Here is a 16947-nt window from a genome sequence, read left to right as displayed (position 1 = left end):
TGGGTGGGCGTAAGGCTTACGGAGGAGACGCGGAAAGGCGCGTTGCGGAGCACGGACCATCTTTTGATTGATTTTCTTCTTTGCCTGAGGCTTCTTGCCTTCCATGCCGCCAAAGTCACATGCAAAGAAAGATAGGCTAAGCTTCCCGTTTCCTGCAGGGCAATTTCGAGTTCAATTGCTTAACCGTACGACTGCTGAGATGATAGGGAAGTATAGCCATCCATGATCTGATTTCGAATTGCCCAGTTGAGCTATACACACGCATGTGGATTAGTTTGGCAAGCATGATATTCAATCATGTATCGGTGACATTGTCATCTAGATTTCAACTACATCTCTACTGTACATAGACCACAGACATCTTATTCTTACAGTTCGCTTCCTCCTCCTTGGGATAGAACATCGAGTCATACGACCAGACGGAGCTGTCCTTTGATTGCCGCAGTCACCTCGCTGGGGCTCCATTCCATCTGCAGACCACGATTAGATTGGTACCTGTACAAGGACCATTTCATCCGCAGTATCATATTCATCTGCATCACTTCCGACGGATTCGCTTTCAGACCTTGTACTAACGTCCGGCTTGGCGCTGTTCGATTGCTTCTTGGTCTTTAAAACGGGATCTGACTCGCATGTGGTATGTGATGACGCCCCTGTATCTTGACCGAGCATGTCGTCCATCACGCCATCAGACGACTCTGCCTGTGTGTCCTCGATTCCCGGAAATTCCGCGCTTTCAGCGAAGGCATAGTTGTCGTCATCTTGTAGCGACAGAAAATCTGTCGTGCGAAGCACTTGAGAAGGGCTTGTAGGAGGGGTCCATATATCTTCAGGTAACAATTTGCGACAGTTAGATGGCTCCTCTTGCTGGGCTTCCCCGGCTGCTCCTTCTGACATTCTTTTGTGTGCTTCTTTCACCATTCCGTTGATGTGGTTTCTGATACGCATGGAGACTGTCATGCGCTTCATCCAACCGGAGTGGCCCGAACCAATTGACACGGACCCACCAGCTGCTCTCTGCGATGTTCCAGTCGAGGCGTCAGGATATCTCTGGTGGCGCTCGTTCATGCCGGACGTTGTAGCAGTGTCGCCTTTTCGTGTGGCCAGTATTGGATCACAACGCTCGAAGAAGACCAAACTCAGCGGAGGGAACTCCTTGAAGATATTCTTTGGTTGTATGTACTGCAACTCGGGATGTGTTCTCTGAGCCAACCTTTCCTCGCTGACAAGCTGAGTATGAATATGATTGTCCCGATTGGGATGGTGATAGTTCTTGCTTGTATCCCGATGACTGAGAAGTAGCCATCGAGGAGGATCTTTGACTTGACCTTGGCATGACAAGATATCCTTCAGCATAGATGGACACTTTGTACCAATGCCGTTGATCTCGGATACCTGAGCCGAGGTTCTATCGGTCATTCGCAACGCTGTGTTATCGACTGCATCACCACCCGTGGAGTTCATGGCAGAAGCATCAGAACGACGAGGCTCGGGGACAGTGCTCTTTGCCAACCCACGACACAAGTCATCAGCCGAGATCTGCAACCTGGTCGTATAGCCCCTCCAATCGCCTGCAAGCTCCCCATCCATCTCACGTTTCAGTAAGAACCTTCGAGCGCGGAGTACCTCATCGGCCAGACAGATCAGGAAATCCGGTTCGATAGCCCGCTTAATCTTGCGAAGAGACTGGCGCAGAATCATCTGGCATGCCACTTTCGGCTGCACCTGAGTGGCTCGCGGGGTGACATTGTTGGTCCGAAGGATCGCTCCGAGCTGCTTCCCACGCATTGCCTCTAGGAGCCTGTCTTCCTTTTCCAACTGCTTCGCGCGAAGTCCTCGATTGCGCTCTAGCTCCTTCATGTCCTCTTCTGAGATCCCAAGCAAGATCCTGGCCGGTCGACTATGGCTTTCCTCCACATTCTCGAAGACCTCAACCTGCATTTGTGGCGACAGATCGCGCCATTGGGAAGCCTGCAACGTCAGATCAACTCGTCGCGTTAGTCCTTCCGCTTTCTGAATCCGGCCCTTCCCCCGGATATATAGGAATCTTACCGTAAGTGGCTCAACAACAGGCTCGTCATCCTCTTCCTCGTCCGTGTCACTGTCTTCCATACCCTTCTCGAACGTCGCGCTCTCCGATTCTGCTTGAGCCATGATGGCCATGTTCTTGACGTAGATCGGATTGAGCTCGCCATTACTCACAATCAAGTTATCAATCTGCTCGACGGGTATCTCTTCGCATTCAGCTCTGGGCTCCGCAGCCGTCTCCAAGACCGGGCCATCGATATCAGCATTATTGATCATGCAGTCGTACGAGCGCTTGCGACTGCCATTGTCTTTGCCCTCGTGAGTCGGGTCATCGGTGCGAAGCTGCGGGTGGCGCGGTCGATCCAAGGTAGGGAAAGCCGCAGGGGGGAGGTTGGGATTGAAGGTATCGGCCCTGGACTGATATGAACTGATGACTCGGCGTGGCGCTCTTCTTGTGGTTGTGTAAGTGTGCGCCTCTTCGTTAAGCCGATTGGGCAGACGGATGGTCTCGCGGAGTCTCATCATGAGCCTGCCGCGTCAGGTGAAGAAGACATGAGGGTGAAAGTGATAAAGAGAATTAGAAAGATGATGAAAACGGAGAGGTGTATCGGAGTCGAATACCAGGCAAGGAATACAAAAGAGAAGAGAGTCCCAAGGCATGTGGAGGGCTGGTGAATGAGAGTGAGGTGATTCGGTGCAGTGACCAAATGAACGAGGCTTCCCTTTTTAGAAAGAGGAAAACATGAGATAGTGAAGTGAGGCTTCCACTCACCAGCAGCAGAGAACATCATTCGAACTCTCACCCAGTTCAATTACCATGTACCTGCTGAGCAGGAGTTAAGCAACTCCAGCCATCAAGCCACATAGGCATCGTTATTTCCTTTCTAGGTGTTGCTCAGGTCATGTAACAAAGAGGCAAGCTGCAAGATTGTACTCATTAAGAAAGTATCACACACACACAAATACTAGCGAGATTTCGGGGAAACGTTCTCATTGAGCCATGACATCTTTTGACATCATCTTCTGATATCTTATCTTCTGCCCGCGAAACACATCCATGTATGTCATCCTGACCGATCCTCAAAGGGAGCCAGGGGTCGTCTGCTCCCATCCGCCGCCTCCCCCGCTTCCAACCCCATAGCGTAACCATCCTCTTCAACCATATCGAATTCACCGGCATCCCGTTTTCTACACGCACCCCTGACCGGAGTATTCTTTGCCTCGCTCGCCCGTCTAGCTTCCTCGACATCCCGCTTGGCATCGAGGATGCTCTCGAAGGACAACAACAGCTGGGACGCCGGATCATCGATGTCGATACAGAACCGGCGCGCGGAGACATACTGCAGTGCCTGCGGCAGACTGATGTTGAGCATCACCATCAGGTACGCGATCGCAACCACGGCCGACGGACCATTCCCCGTCTCACAAAAGAGCAGGACCTTCTTCCGGGCATGGCCGCTCGGCTCAGTGGCGGGGAATGAAGCGACATGAGCGTTGATGTGGTTGATGAGTCGAGGCAGCATCGTGATAAGTTCTTGGTTGTCTGCGAAGTCAACGGTGCCGTCTTCTATCTGCAGAGCTTCCGCTGCCCGCCTGCCGCTGATCAGGCTGGCCATGGCGAGTCGCTTGTCCCGCACGGCTAAGAGAAGTGTAATTCCCTCCTGCACGAGTCGGCCGCGGTCGGCGAGGCAGCTCCAGGGACCCAGGTAGAGAAATGGTAGCAACGGCTGGGCTTGCCGGCGCATCTCGTAGGACCACTGAAACATTGGAGGTGGGATGGTGAAGCACAAAGGACCAACTCGGTTGAAGAATCCGTCAGGCACGAATTCGCCCGCCTGGAAGGCATGGTTCTCGGCGTTGACGGGTGCATGGGCTTCAACATCGAATTCCTCGTAAGACACCGTGGGCTGGTCGGTCTTCTGCCTGCGAGTTCCCAGGCTGTACTCATGATTCGGGGTGTACCGAGCACCGACACCTTGGGACGTCGCGTCCTCCGCCAGGGACGATGTCAGTGCCATTCTTGCCGGAGACCTAAGCCTTTGGGCCAGGAGAGAGAAACCTAGTGAGCGATTCTGAATTTTGTTTTGAATGTTTCAGTTGATCTCTTGTTTTGTTCTCAAGTCGTGATCACAGCCATCAGAAGAAGAGGGGGTTAGATTGTGTCGGGAGAGTGGAGAATGGAACAGTTCTGATTTGAAGCTCAACCAAAAGCATTGAGTCGTGAGAACAAAGAGACGCTAGTATGAGAGGTACGCATGAAGTGTGGAAAGGTCCATCCATTCACTGTTCGGACTGCCTTGATTCCGTTGATTGACTCCCTTCTTCCTGTCTCCTGTTCATTATATCATCACCGCCTTTGTGCAAGTGGCTGGCTTCTCTGCTTTCAGGTACGGTACAGACACACTCGTGGATCGGATAGTAGTGGAATATTTACCCTATGGAGTCTCGCCCAATCATTTGGTCAACTGACTCAGCAGATGGGTAAGTGAACTACGAGTATCACAACAATCCATATCTGACGTTGGCAGGGCGGGGTTATATGTCAACGTAAGGAAGAGGCGATCCTGCACGCATCCCCGCCGACGTACAGTACAGTACAAGCACGTCATCTCCTCAAAAGAAACTAGCAATGACTTCAAGTTCAACGAGACGAGTGCGCGCGACCAATCCAGACCCTCACCAGCCATGGTGAGTTACACAAAAAAATCGAGCTGAGACAGGATCACCGCAAAAGTTAATTGCATCGTCCGGGAGTCGAACCCGGGCCACTTGTTTGGAAGACAAGTATCGTAACCGTTTGACCAACGATGCTGTTGGTTGACATTTGCCACTCAGCTATGGCTCTCCAACGGCCAAAACATCAGCTTGTTGGATCTACACCATCCATCGATGAATCCTTGCGTAACTCGATAGCAAACATCGGCAGCTCTTTACATGGCATGAGTCACCATAGCTCGGGCTGCACTTCTTTGCAAGGCCAGCTTGCGCTTTATCAGGCGGGGCTGGAAGCACATGAGTCAGAGCAAGAATCACGAGAGAGAAGCAAGCCTTATCCTGTGTGAGAGATGTATGCTTGCCGGGTTCCTGACGGTCTGGGAACTGCGGATCCTGAATGTCACGAGGCTGAATGTCAGAGAGACAATACACCGAGTTGTCAGCCACGTGAGCCCAGCGAGTCAGCGCCTTGTATATGCTAGACGAAGGAGGCGAGTATGTGCGTATATCACACCAACACCACTATGATTGCGCCGTGGCTTGGAGTTCTGGGGTTCGATGCCGCAGCGTCGGTTCCAATGATTACGAGATGAGATGGATCGTGAATCCTCGAAAGCCACTTAGAGGTAATAATATGTTTGAGGATATTATGACAGGCATCATAAACGAATGCGACTCCTTTGGAATCCCAACATGGACAAAATAACTACGCACCGGAGTAGAGACAACAGCATGAGGATAGACTGGGAGTGACAAAGGAAACTTAGGTTGAAAAACGCCTGGGTATATTTCAGGAAATAAAGAAAGAGTAGGAACCATTAGAACACCACCTGGTCTGTATCTTCGACCTCGAGCAAACGCCATATCGTCAGAGCTGCCTGAGTTTTTTATCCATGCATTCTGAGATGTAGACCAACCATATGAACGAACCTCCCACTGATGTTGTAGACAGAATCGCGCGAACCCAAGGTCCGTACTTTGCATATGAAAACGCCCATCGAATGCAAACCACATAGTGCAGACCATAAATAAAGAGAGATTTCAAGCATCAAGGAAGTGTCTGGGATAAAGAATGACACGGACAAGATGGAGAAAAGAGGATTGAGAGGGTGGGGGTTAGAAACATGTAAATCGTAGAGAGTCTTTGCCTCGGGGGCATCTATCCTTGAGAGGTCGCGGTCTGCGGTATAGCTTGCTGCAGGCCAGCGACAATCCTTTCGAGTTCTTCCAGCCGGCGATCCTTTTCCTGGACCTCGAGCTGCAGTCTCTTGAGCTCGTTTCGGAGAGTGACGCCGTTCCCAGAATCCTCGGAGAGATCCAAGGTAGGATCCTCATCGATAGCATCGCGCTTGCGCTTCAAGGTAGGAGGCACGCCAAGAGCTGCGGCGTCTTCCAGATCATCCGGAGACGGGATGGGAGGTAGATCTGGTGCAGGACCATTCTCGGTATGCATGTGGCGACGGCGGAGGTGCTCCTTCAGGTTCTCCTGGCGCGTAAACCCGTTTCCTGTACTGCGATTGCAATCGACGTAGGGACACATCAGTGGTTTCTTGGCGTTGATGTTTTTCTTATGCACCTCGCGCTGGTGCCGCAATAGACCGCCTGAGTACGTGAATCCCTGGATCTTGTCACACCCGGGTTCCATGCACTTGTAGGGGCGGTCATGTTTGTCCATGTGCTTACTGTTACAATGACCTGTTAGCATTCTATTTCCGGTCCTTCAACAGAACTCCAAAGGGGAGAAGAGAAGAACTTACTTCCACTCGCATGGACGGCGAAAAGTGGGAGGCGATTGTTGGCACTCCGGGTGATCGCAGTAGATTTGGCCTGCAGAGTTCTTGGGCGGATCCCGCGCTCGCCTCACCGACAGTCGCGGACGCGCCCCTTCCATGAAATTGGGTGGGAGTTGTTCGTTCACGTTCATCTTGGGTGCTGCGACAAGCGGTTCCTGGGTAGCGACTAAAACTGAGGTAGGTCCGCCGGGACCTTCACTTCGTGGGCTAGGATAATCAGAACCGTCACCCATAGCGTAGTTCCAACCCCGCCGTCAATTGAGATGGGCGGAGATGTCCCTAGGAGGAATCGAAAAAGTTTGAACCGAGAGACTCCGAGACCAAGGTCTATATGACCGAGCAAATAGAAAAAGGAATGTAGTAAGTAACAAAATCTAGGGGTAGCAAAATAAAGCACAAGCAAGTTGGTATAAAATCGAGTTGGTTCGACCTAGTTTGAGTCGGGTGGCACTGGCTGGAGGATGGATGTTGGTTCCTTAACTCGGAAGGGCGGATTGCCAGGATTTTTAGGACACTAAGCCAGGCATCGAGTGACTAAGCAGCTGGAGGCTTGGCAAACCGCCACTGGAACAGCGAGAAAACGGAATGGGATGGGATGGGAGAACAAACACAACCTAACCAGGGCGAAACGTTGGTTCATGTATGTAGACAGTGTAGACAATTATGATTATTGCTATTGTGATTATTCTGGCTTACTGATTCTGACCGGTACTTGGAATATCAACTCAACATGCCTTGCACACGTGGTGTGATCAGAGACGCGTTATATCTGTCCGGCGCAGACAATGGTACACAATAGGTTGGCGTTAGTTGTATTGGTAGGCGCCGAATCACCCAAAAATCTTGATGGCAAACTCTTTTGAGAGATTGTTTAGGCTGCGACTAGTGAGTCACGCAGAAAGTCAACATCAGGCAACCAAGCGAGGGGAAGGGAGGTTTATCGGCAGGATAAGCCCGAACTGTTCATTCCTGGTCGACCCAGGCCAAAGCTGAGGTGTTGGTTGTACTTACTGTACGCACCTCACTACAGTACTGCTACTCACAATTGGTTTACTGACGAGCCGCCACATACCAGGCAAGAAAGATTTTGCGTGCCTCATTGCTGCCTGGCAATCACTACGGCACGTGCAGGTCATGCTTCAGCCACACTGCCTAACTGATGTGGCGAAGTAAGGTTTCTATTTTAGGAAACTCCGACATATCGAGGGCGCCTCGGCTGGCGATACATTGAACCAACTGGAGTCCTCAACCCTCCACTGTTACCTGCCAACAGAGAATATGAACTTGGAAACCGTTCCCCAATACAATCTGCACCGTCTCTCTCGCTGAAGTCAACCGTGCCAAGATTTCGCTTGAAATCATATCTCTCACCCAGGCAGTTTACTACCTTAGGTACCCAAACCTCCTGCGGCATCGGAGCACATACCTAGTAGCATACTGCGTTTTCTCGCCCAATCCCGAGCCACTCCATCCATTAGGCACAGAGACCGTTAAGCGCTGCTCCACACCAGACTCAAAGAAAACATATACACCAATCAAGCTTGAAAGACAGGGGCTCAATAGACACCTGAGACGCTACGCTCCACGCTTTGGAAACAAGCAGGGATCGTGGCGCGGCTTGTCCTGGCTGATTTGTTTGACGCGCAGGGTACTAGTCAACTTACTGCACATTACTTACATTGGTAGATTCATCGGCAATACAGCTCATCCCTACGCACATCATGTAGCTGCGTTATTAAACATCCAGGAATTTCGTCAGCTAAGCTGCTCACCTGCCCCAAGACAATTCCCTGTCCTTCTTCGATTCCTGCACAATAAAGTATATCGTCTATGCAAGCGGCTGTCCAGTAGCCGGTATCGGGTATAATCGATCGTATATACCTATTGCCGATCAAACCAGCCATTCATGCTTCTCCCAAGGCATGGCCACAAAAGCTGTCAAGGAGTTGCGTCATCTGCATGTTCGTTCTCAGTGGCTTCTCATAATTCTTGTTACTCAGACAAGGAAAATTAGGCATCTCGATTTTATGAGCCTATCGAGCCTGCAAAGATAGACAGACTTAGGCCCTGTCCGGGATTACATACGTATACCCAAGTTACTTGTATGGATCGCCATTAGTGGCGCAGTCCTGCCACGATCAACACCATGGAGAATACCTTCATCTTAATCGTTGTCTCTACATGAATCAGTGAATTAAATTGATCCTTCTCTTATCTCCGTCGCTAGGACAAGCCTTCAAAGCACCGGGTAGTTATATTTAGGTTGATCGACGAGGCTCTGATAACTATCTTCTCAAAAGTTTCTGTACTGTGCGAGGATTGCTTGCGCAAGGTGAAATATGGATGTCTCTTCTGCCCTCGAACTTATGTGGATCAGGGCGGAGAGTAGCTTGTGTCTACTTCACACTGTTGTTCTGTCGACTTCACGTACCTGAGCCGTCGTGACCTGTCCTCACATATGAAGCTATTACGCGCACGCCTATCCAAGCTATTAATGAGAGCTCCTAGACAATTATATACCAATAAGCCTATGATGCTGAGCAGCTGGCAAGGAAGAACGCTGGAAATACGGATGCCTATCAGAGCTCTGCTACTTCTCAACTATGTTTTTGTTCCTACTTCCGCCGATCAAGGGCGCTATGTGGCTATGCTGTTCTTGGGTTGAGTCAAAGAATCGAAGGTGCCGGATCAGAATGGTCGGACTGCATCATGGAAACCAAGCTACGATACAAAGTGTTATGCTAGTATGCACATCACCTCTTCAACTAACAGACATAGCCTCGCACGCCATGATAATGGCACAGTTCGCATATGAGTTTTTTTTAGATTGGGTTGGAAATACGACAATAAGCGATGTAAAGCAATGCTAGCGGAAGTAAACAAAGAGACGTTGGACTAGGATTGGTGGTTTTGAAAAACCTTCATCCACCTCGTCCGCGATAATGGTAGGCCTGGCTGGTTGCCTCGTAACTCCCGAGCGCAGCCGTGAGCGGAGAAATTGACATGACATACCGCTGACTCTTTCGAGCGACTAATATCAATGATATCCATGAGACATAGTACGAGATATTTCATACAGCCCTCGCCTATCACATACCGTGGGTAGGGTCTTGTAGGACTGCACCACAGTGTGACGAGAACCGATGTTCGCTACGGTGGACAGGTAGCAGCATTTCGAAACTCGAGACTTCCATCCGTTACCGACAAGAGTGCCGAAAAGAGAACGAGGATGTCGCAATCGTCTCCTATTATTGAGGGTCTGCTTATACTGAAGCTGCCCTAGAAAGCACAGGGGATCCCCCTTCCTTGAGAATATCGCCAAGGCCATGTGGAGCGCCAGGACATCGAGTCTTGTCCGAGGACAGCCAGTCCAGTCGATTCTGCGACTGGCTGTTCCGAAGTCTGTGGGGATGACCGTAGAAGCTTCAGGGTCAGCTCCCGATTCTGAACTTGCCAAGACCTCTTCAATCAATCATAGTTTCCCCCAATCTGGCTGGCAAAAGCAGTCGAGACGCTGCGAGTATCATCGTCGTCGTGCATGTGCCCTGGAACACCCCGGGTGACACGAATGCTAGTCGAGCTGCCTCCAAAGATGCTGCCGTTGTCGGGAACACCAGGCTTGTAAGGCTCACGTCCTCCAGACTCCACATAACGCTTCAGACGGTCAGATTGGCTGAGACTGGGCTGCTTGGTCATGTCGTTGATACTCAAACCAGCAAGGCTGACACCCCCTTGATCGGCGGTCTTTCCGTCGATGATGCTGCCCGTGACATCAGACTCGGTGGCTGCGATGGACTCTCCAGCAATACTAGGGGCACCCTTCATCCGGTTCCCATTGGCCCGGCGACCGCCGGGGAGGGCCGGCCACGAGTCGGCAAAGTTTTGAAACATAGGCGGGTAGCCGGAAGGAATGCTCACACCACCAAGAGCAGATGAATGAACAGAAGAAACATCATCGGGGATATATCCTACAACGGATCCAGTATCATGGAATTCGTTGCGGTGGCCATTCTTCCCTGTCATCAATCCACTGGTCACATTGGAGGCATGATTAAACGCCATCTGGAATCGCTGGGGTCCACGATATGCCTGCTTCGGGCGGCTGAATTGGATGAGGGATTCCTGCAGGTTGGACAAGGGTCCCTCAACAAGACAATGTCGCTCCTTGAAGTGTTGCAAGAGGCAGTTCCACAAAGGATGCTTCGACAGGACCTTGGGATTTCCCAAAATCACCAGTCCGTATTTAGCACGAGTGAGCGCGACGTTGAGACGGCGGGGGTCACTCAAGAAACCGATGCCTTGGTGGTCATTTGAACGAACACACGAAAGGATGATGAAATCCTTCTCACGACCCTGGAAAGCATCGACGGATGCGACCTCAATCTCCTTGTAGTGTTCTTTCTTGAAAGTGCCAGTGGCCTGCATGGAGCTGACGATGTAGCTACGCTGGCCTTCGTAGGGAGTGATGATACCGATGTCCTGGGGCTGCACTCCGGCCTTGAAGAAACGAGTGACAATCTTCTCAACGTTTGTCGCCTCAGTGCGATTGAGATAGGAAGTACCGGAGGCCGAGATTTCTTCGTTACCCAGGTTTGACCAGAACATCATAGGGTTATCAAGGATGGGCCAAGGGAAGTCAACATCACGGCGAAGACGGTCCAGAGGAGAGATACCGTTCTGCAAAGAACCCTCGTAAAACATATTCGAAGGAAACTCAGAAAGACATGGGTGCATGCGGTATTGAACGTTCAAGCGAATAGGAGAACATCCCAAGATAACAAGACGCTCAAAGAGCGATTGATTCAGACCAGCCTTGGCAGCCTTCTTGTTCATGATGACAGGACCCAGCTGTTGATGATCACCAACAAGGACGACTTGCTTGCAGCCCAAAACCAAAGGAATCATACACTCCGGCTCAGCAGATTGAGTCGATTCGTCAATCAAAACAGTGCGGAACTTGAGTTTGGAAAGACGTGGATCACCAGCACCGACACAGGTACAGCAGATGACATCGGCATTGTTGAGGATCTCTCGTTCTGCGGAACGCGTGAGCTGCTTGAGTCGCTTTTCGTCCTGACTGGACAATTCGCCAAGCTCAGCCTTCAATTGGTTGAGCTTGATAAGTTCAATGTTGCTGTCGTTGATGCGAACCTGCTCGTGCAGAGAAAGAAATCCGACTGGAGATTCAACATCCTCTCGCGACTTCGCAGTCACACGGACCGTCTTGAGACCAGTTCTGTGGATACGTTCACACAACTGATCAACAGCAACGTTCGAGGGCGCACAAACCAGGACTTGACCACCGTTGATCTTGGCAAGGTGATAGATAATCGTAGCCGAGGTGACGGTTTTACCCGTTCCGGGCGGTCCTTGAATAAGACTCAAAGGCCTCTGAAGCACGCTTTTAACCGCATTGATCTGGCTGTTGTTGAGCTCTGGGAGTCCCGGAACACTGAACTTCTTGGGCATCTGGGTCTTCATAGGCGCAGCTGCAACTTCGTGTCCAAGGAGGCGGTGAAAGATATAACCAGAGACACTCATCTCATCGACAGCAAAAGTCTTCATAGCGAGCTGCATGCGATCAAAAGAGGTAGATTTCCAAACGTAGTCAGCCGTGAAGTTGTGCGTGCATTCGGTAGGCACGGACTTGTGGTCACCCTTGGCCCGCAGTTCGATAGTCACTTCATCAGACTGGTTGTTCGGGATCTTGATGACATATCCAACACCTTCCCACTTCGGACGCAATTCACCGCTATACTTCAAGCGCATCTCATCACCGACAGCCAATTTCACATCACCGAGTTCGAGTTTGGGCAAGATAAAACTGGCTAGGTGTTTGTTGTTAAGACCGAGGTCCCAGCGCACAATCAATCCATCTTGAGACTGAGACTCCTTCAGTTTCCGGTCGTAGTCTGCTTCAATTTTGACTAGCGGCCCGAAGATATTCTGATACTGGAAAGCATCGTCGTAACGCAATAGAACAGGTGCGGGCTCATCGTCCACGGCTGTGGCTTTTTCCAAATCCGAGAAGGTCGCCTGAGAGTTTTCCTTCCACATCTCTTCCAATTTAGCAATCAACTGCGGGCTAAGGTGGCGTGCGCGAAGCTGCTCCTGGTCGGATGGAGCAGCCACAAGCCAGGGAAGAAACGAGCGATCTTCGATCAAAGGCTGCCACCGAGAAGTATCCCAGTTCATATCTTTGGAGGAAGGCATGGCGGCACATGGCTGACGGCACAACAGGACAACAACGGTGTCGGACTTGGCTGGAATGAAACCGAGGAGGAAAACATTCTTGGTGCCGCAGTTGTAACACTCGAGGATGGTATCGCCGAGCGATGAGGCGGGGTGCAATTGGACCTCCTTGTGACGAGCTCGAACGAGATGATTGACAATATGAGAAGATGATGTGTTACCACGAGCACTGCAGAACCATTTGCTGCAAGCCAGGCACTTCACGACGCTGCTCGGATTGTGAATACCGCAATACCTGCAAGCTCATATTAGCAAAGAGGGGAGCTATGAGGGGCGGTCTTTTAAGACACGTACGAGCACGCATGCGGTGGAAGCTCTTTCTCCTCATCGAAGTGTCCTTCGTTATTCTTACGCTCCGCGACAGTAGCACTGGCGGTGCTTTCAGCATCATCATCTCCTAGGTGGTCGGAACCCTCGTCGTCGTCATCATGTCTCCGGGGACGGAATTGATGAGACTCATCGAGGTCTGCAGCAATCCTCTCATCGACCGGTGCAGCCATAGCTGGCGTTTGGTGTTAAGAATCGCTGATAGAGGTCGTAGACGCAGTGATATGTGTGGGCGCAGGATAGCAAATGTATAAGAAGCGAAAGATACCTTTCGGCCGCCGCAGATCGGAAGGTGATACAAGAACGGCGGGTTGTAGGGATTAAATGAGTGCAGCGGACAAGCCCGTCGTCTGTGGCACTACAAAAGTCCGCGAGTCAGCTTGTTCTTAATAATCTCGACTCCCAACTTGTCAGTGTGTGTCACGGTAGAGGGGCAAAAGAGAGAGGGAAGTGAGAAGAGAAGAGGTGCAGTGGTCTTAGCGAAGCGGAATTCACTTGCGCATAACACAGGGGAGTCAAACCTTCAGTCACAGCGAGTTCCTGCCGCCACTGAGTTTACTTGACAGGAAAGTGTATCGGCTTGCCCTCTTAGACCAGGCGTAATGTTGTCAAGCGGAGGACTAAGTGGCGGGTGGTATGCGATCGGGCTCGATCAAGTTATCGGCGATTGTTTGCCGCCAAATTCCACAGTCCGGTGGCCAAGGCGGACCAGAGCGGCAATTTAGGAAAGAAAAAAAGATGGGCGGCATGCCGCATTCGATCATTCGATAACTTATCCGATCTTTGTATCAGAACCCCAAATACAGGCTGGACACTCAAGATGTTGGTACGTTTGTGCTCTTTTTTCGAGCTGCTGAGTTACTTGCGACTTCATATCTAGCATACTGACATACTTCACCTCCAGCGCCGTCAAGCCCGTGAGCGACGAGATTATCTCTACCGGAGAGCTCTAACCCTCCGCGATGCCTCTATCGCCGAAAAGCGAGCTCAACTGAAGGCGTCGCTGGCCTCCGGCAAACCCCTCGATCCCTCTATCGCCAATGACAAATCCCTGCGCGAAGACTACAAATACGATGAATCGCTAGACAGTGCAGACAAGGACGCCGACAAAGTGGACTTGGACGACGAATATGCGCTCACCTCGGGTATCGCCGACCCTCGCCCTATTGTCACAACTTCTCGCAGCCCTTCTGTCCGCCTCGGTACCTTCGCCAAAGAAATCCGTCTGCTCCTGCCCACCGCGATCCGTCTGAACCGTGGTAATCTCGTCCTGCCCGATCTCGTCTCGAGCGCGACCGCCGCAGCGCTGACCGACATGATCCTCCTGCACGAACACCGTGGTACGCCTACGGCGATGACCATCTCCCACCTGCCACACGGCCCCACGGCCAGCTTCTCCCTTCACAATGTCGTTCTCCGTGCCGATATCCCCGACGCGGCTCGCGGAACCGTCTCCGAGAGCTACCCGCATCTCGTCTTCGAGGGGTTTACAACCAAGCTGGGTCTCCGTGTGGTGCAAATCCTGAAGCACCTGTTCCCGCCCCGCGAGGATGGCAAGGTTGGCAATCGGGTCGTCAGCTTCGTGAATAAGGAGGACAGTATCGAGGTGCGACACCACGTTTTCGTCAAGACCGGATATCGGGATGTGGAGCTGGCGGAAGTTGGCCCTCGCATGACCATGAGGCTGTTCGAGATCCGTGGAGGCTCCCTGGAGAAGGGATCTAGCGGTGATGTGGAATGGGCCCTCACGCAATACACGAGGACAAGCAAGAAGAAGGATTATCTCTGAGCATGAGGATCGGTCAGCTAGCATTTTCGCTGTCAAGCACGAAAGGCTACAGGAAAAGTTTGATTTGGCGCAAAGAGGTGTTAGAAGGAGCTTCCTGGTCGTATGTTCGCACCGTTGGCATTTTAGGTCGCTATTTGTATACCCATCTGAAAGAACATAAATCATCTTCATCATCTCTTTTTTTTTGGCCCAGTGTAATAATTCGGTGAGGCGCTCACTGATTCGGCAGCATATATAACTGTAGTTACATGGGTGCCTTTTTAGGGCAAACTGCAATATGATCACCAATTCTGCAATCAAAGCCCACCCAGCGCACCGCTTCTCTCCATTGCATCTAGCACCACTTAGAACTGAGTTGACCTAGCCGGGAGTAAGCTCCCCAGTGGTATTCAGACTATAGTCAATGCCTGCGACCATTATGTTCTGCTCGATTTCCAGTGCCCAGAGCAATGCCTTGCGCCTATCAAACCAAGCTGGCCCCACCTGCTGTTTCGACTTCATGCCCCTGGTCTTCGACAGCGGTATGAGAATGAAGGTACTGGGATAATATGCTCTGGCCGTCTTCAAAGAAATACCACCCCTTGTCCGCAGGCAGCGGATTGCCTTCCTTGTCCATCTTCGGAGGAGGCGCAACCCCATTCGACCGATCAGCCCAGGCTACTCCGGTCTTACTCATGAACTTTGCCTCGAATGCATCCATAGCTATCTTCAAACTAGTTCCCAGAGGTGTCAACATCTGGGCACAAGTTGCTCCGGTGCGACTGTATTCCATGCGCGTAGCGTAAACGTGTGGCTCGGCCTTGGATTCGTATACCTAAAGCAGGTAGGGTCACACATTCTCAGCTTCCTTGCTCGCGAATCTCATTGTTGATAAAGCAGTTCTCATGGTGGTAACAAAAAATGACTGAAGATTCGTAGATAGACCGACTGACCTTGAGGCGGATCTTCTCTCTCGACCTTCTACAGGCCATGAACCGCACCAGAGGTATATCGTACTTGATCCCTGTTGTTTCGCCCACGTAGATGCAATACTTAGCTGTGAGTCCAGTCGAGCGTTAGTACCCTGATAGGCTTCTGCCACGACATCCGTCTACCATCACCTGATGATATATAGTATATTCCACCCACCCGCAGCGGCTCCAGCCTTGAATTTGGCCGTCGCCTTTCCGAAAGGGTCTGGATTCTTGATCCTTCCTATCTCACCATCAGTGGCTTGGAACAAGATGACGACTCGCGAGGAGAAAAGATGAGGGCATACCTGCGGGTTTCTTCGCGGCACCAGCCTTCCGCGTTGTGGCCGCTGCAGCGTCTACCGACTTTGTGGTCCGAGACGCCTCTCGAGCTGGTTTCCTTTTCCGTTTCTCCTCGCCCTTTAAAATCGTTTCCAGGAGGTATTCATTCGCCCGTTTTGGCTTCTTGTCCTTGGCGAGCAAGGAATCTTCCAGCCAGTCGAAGGTGACGATCTTGATGTTTTTCAGCGCCTTGGCTTCGCGGACTGGTCAAACATTAGAGACAGCAGTTGCGTTAAGTGCTAGGAGCAAGAGGTGCACTGTACCTGGCGCGATATTCTTCTTATACGCCTCGAGAGTCGTGATGAGATGAGTCACTTGCGGGGTGATAGTCGAATGGTATTCGCCTCCGTTGGCGCGGATCCATTGCGGGATTTTGTCTCCGTCTTTGGGAAATTTGCCCGCTGAGCTGGCGTGGATCTTGTGGAATGTCTTGCCCATGATTTCGGGCTGTTTGAGGTGTTGTGGGTGGAAGGAGTTAGGATGGGAGGGTTCAGTGCATCAGAGGCAGGAACATGAAGGAGATAGCAAAGTGAAGTTATATTGGCTCTCTGGTGATTTGAAAGCAGAGGAGAGTATGTAAATGAGGAGAAAGAAGAGGAGAAATATCAACCAGGAGATCAATGAGTAGGATATTGAAGTGGGAGGTAGAGATAAATCAAGACTATATGAGTAGAGATCTGGGTATGGTTGGCCCTAAGTTCGACCATCAGGCAATTACGATGTGGCCAAGGCCCGAGAGGATATTGTCAGA

The 16947-nt window shown here is 51.2% G+C and overlaps 6 protein-coding genes and 1 non-coding gene across 7 annotated transcripts; 1 reads left to right on the top strand and 6 right to left on the bottom strand.

Annotated features, from left to right (window-relative positions):
• Positions 1 to 381: 381 nt before the first annotated feature.
• On the bottom strand, positions 382 to 2811 carry BO95DRAFT_518297 (uncharacterized protein). The gene is made up of 2 exons (XM_025591962.1): positions 2053 to 2811; positions 382 to 1971 (listed from the first exon to the last, which is right to left on the bottom strand). Exons 1-2 carry the CDS (start codon positions 2551 to 2553, stop codon positions 484 to 486), a joined length of 1989 nt encoding a protein of 662 aa, XP_025437515.1. The 5' UTR covers positions 2554 to 2811; the 3' UTR covers positions 382 to 483.
• Positions 2812 to 2978: 167 nt separating this feature from the next.
• BO95DRAFT_279796 (dual specificity protein phosphatase family protein) lies at positions 2979 to 4263 on the bottom strand. The gene has a single exon (XM_025581636.1). It carries the CDS (start codon positions 4044 to 4046, stop codon positions 3093 to 3095), a length of 954 nt encoding a protein of 317 aa, XP_025437514.1. The 5' UTR covers positions 4047 to 4263; the 3' UTR covers positions 2979 to 3092.
• A 504-nt stretch (positions 4264 to 4767) lies between these two features.
• On the bottom strand, positions 4768 to 4839 carry BO95DRAFT_t284. The gene has a single exon. It is a non-coding gene; the product is annotated as a tRNA-Gly (tRNA).
• Positions 4840 to 5902: 1063 nt separating this feature from the next.
• Positions 5903 to 6769, bottom strand: BO95DRAFT_436196 (putative C2H2 transcription factor; the record flags this gene model as incomplete). The annotated part of the gene is made up of 2 exons (XM_025585218.1): positions 5903 to 6425; positions 6501 to 6769. The coding sequence occupies 2 exons, from the start codon at positions 6767 to 6769 to the stop codon at positions 5903 to 5905; spliced, it is 792 nt and encodes a 263-aa protein (XP_025437513.1).
• Positions 6770 to 13050: 6281 nt separating this feature from the next.
• Positions 13051 to 13684, bottom strand: BO95DRAFT_447368 (putative regulator of nonsense transcripts). Its single transcript, XM_025587603.1, has one exon. The coding sequence runs from the start codon at positions 13286 to 13288 to the stop codon at positions 13070 to 13072; it is 219 nt and encodes a 72-aa protein (XP_025437512.1). The 5' UTR covers positions 13289 to 13684; the 3' UTR covers positions 13051 to 13069.
• A 213-nt stretch (positions 13685 to 13897) lies between these two features.
• BO95DRAFT_518293 (snoRNA-binding rRNA-processing protein IMP4) lies at positions 13898 to 15060 on the top strand. Its single transcript, XM_025591961.1, has 2 exons — positions 13898 to 13941; positions 14020 to 15060. Exons 1-2 carry the CDS (start codon positions 13936 to 13938, stop codon positions 14902 to 14904), a joined length of 891 nt encoding a protein of 296 aa, XP_025437511.1. The 5' UTR covers positions 13898 to 13935; the 3' UTR covers positions 14905 to 15060.
• A 249-nt stretch (positions 15061 to 15309) lies between these two features.
• BO95DRAFT_485810 (BRCT domain protein) lies at positions 15310 to 16756 on the bottom strand. Its single transcript, XM_025590428.1, has 5 exons — positions 16460 to 16756; positions 16163 to 16399; positions 16033 to 16098; positions 15837 to 15940; positions 15310 to 15718 (listed from the first exon to the last, which is right to left on the bottom strand). Exons 1-5 carry the CDS (start codon positions 16632 to 16634, stop codon positions 15368 to 15370), a joined length of 933 nt encoding a protein of 310 aa, XP_025437510.1. The 5' UTR covers positions 16635 to 16756; the 3' UTR covers positions 15310 to 15367.
• Positions 16757 to 16947: the final 191 nt, after the last annotated feature.

This window comes from Aspergillus brunneoviolaceus, assembly GCF_003184695.1.
Source record: "Aspergillus brunneoviolaceus CBS 621.78 unplaced genomic scaffold BO95scaffold_87, whole genome shotgun sequence".
NCBI classification, from domain to species: Eukaryota; Fungi; Ascomycota; class Eurotiomycetes; order Eurotiales; family Aspergillaceae; genus Aspergillus; species Aspergillus brunneoviolaceus.
Note: the sequence above shows the minus strand (reverse complement) of the source record. Positions and strands in the feature narration are given on the sequence as shown.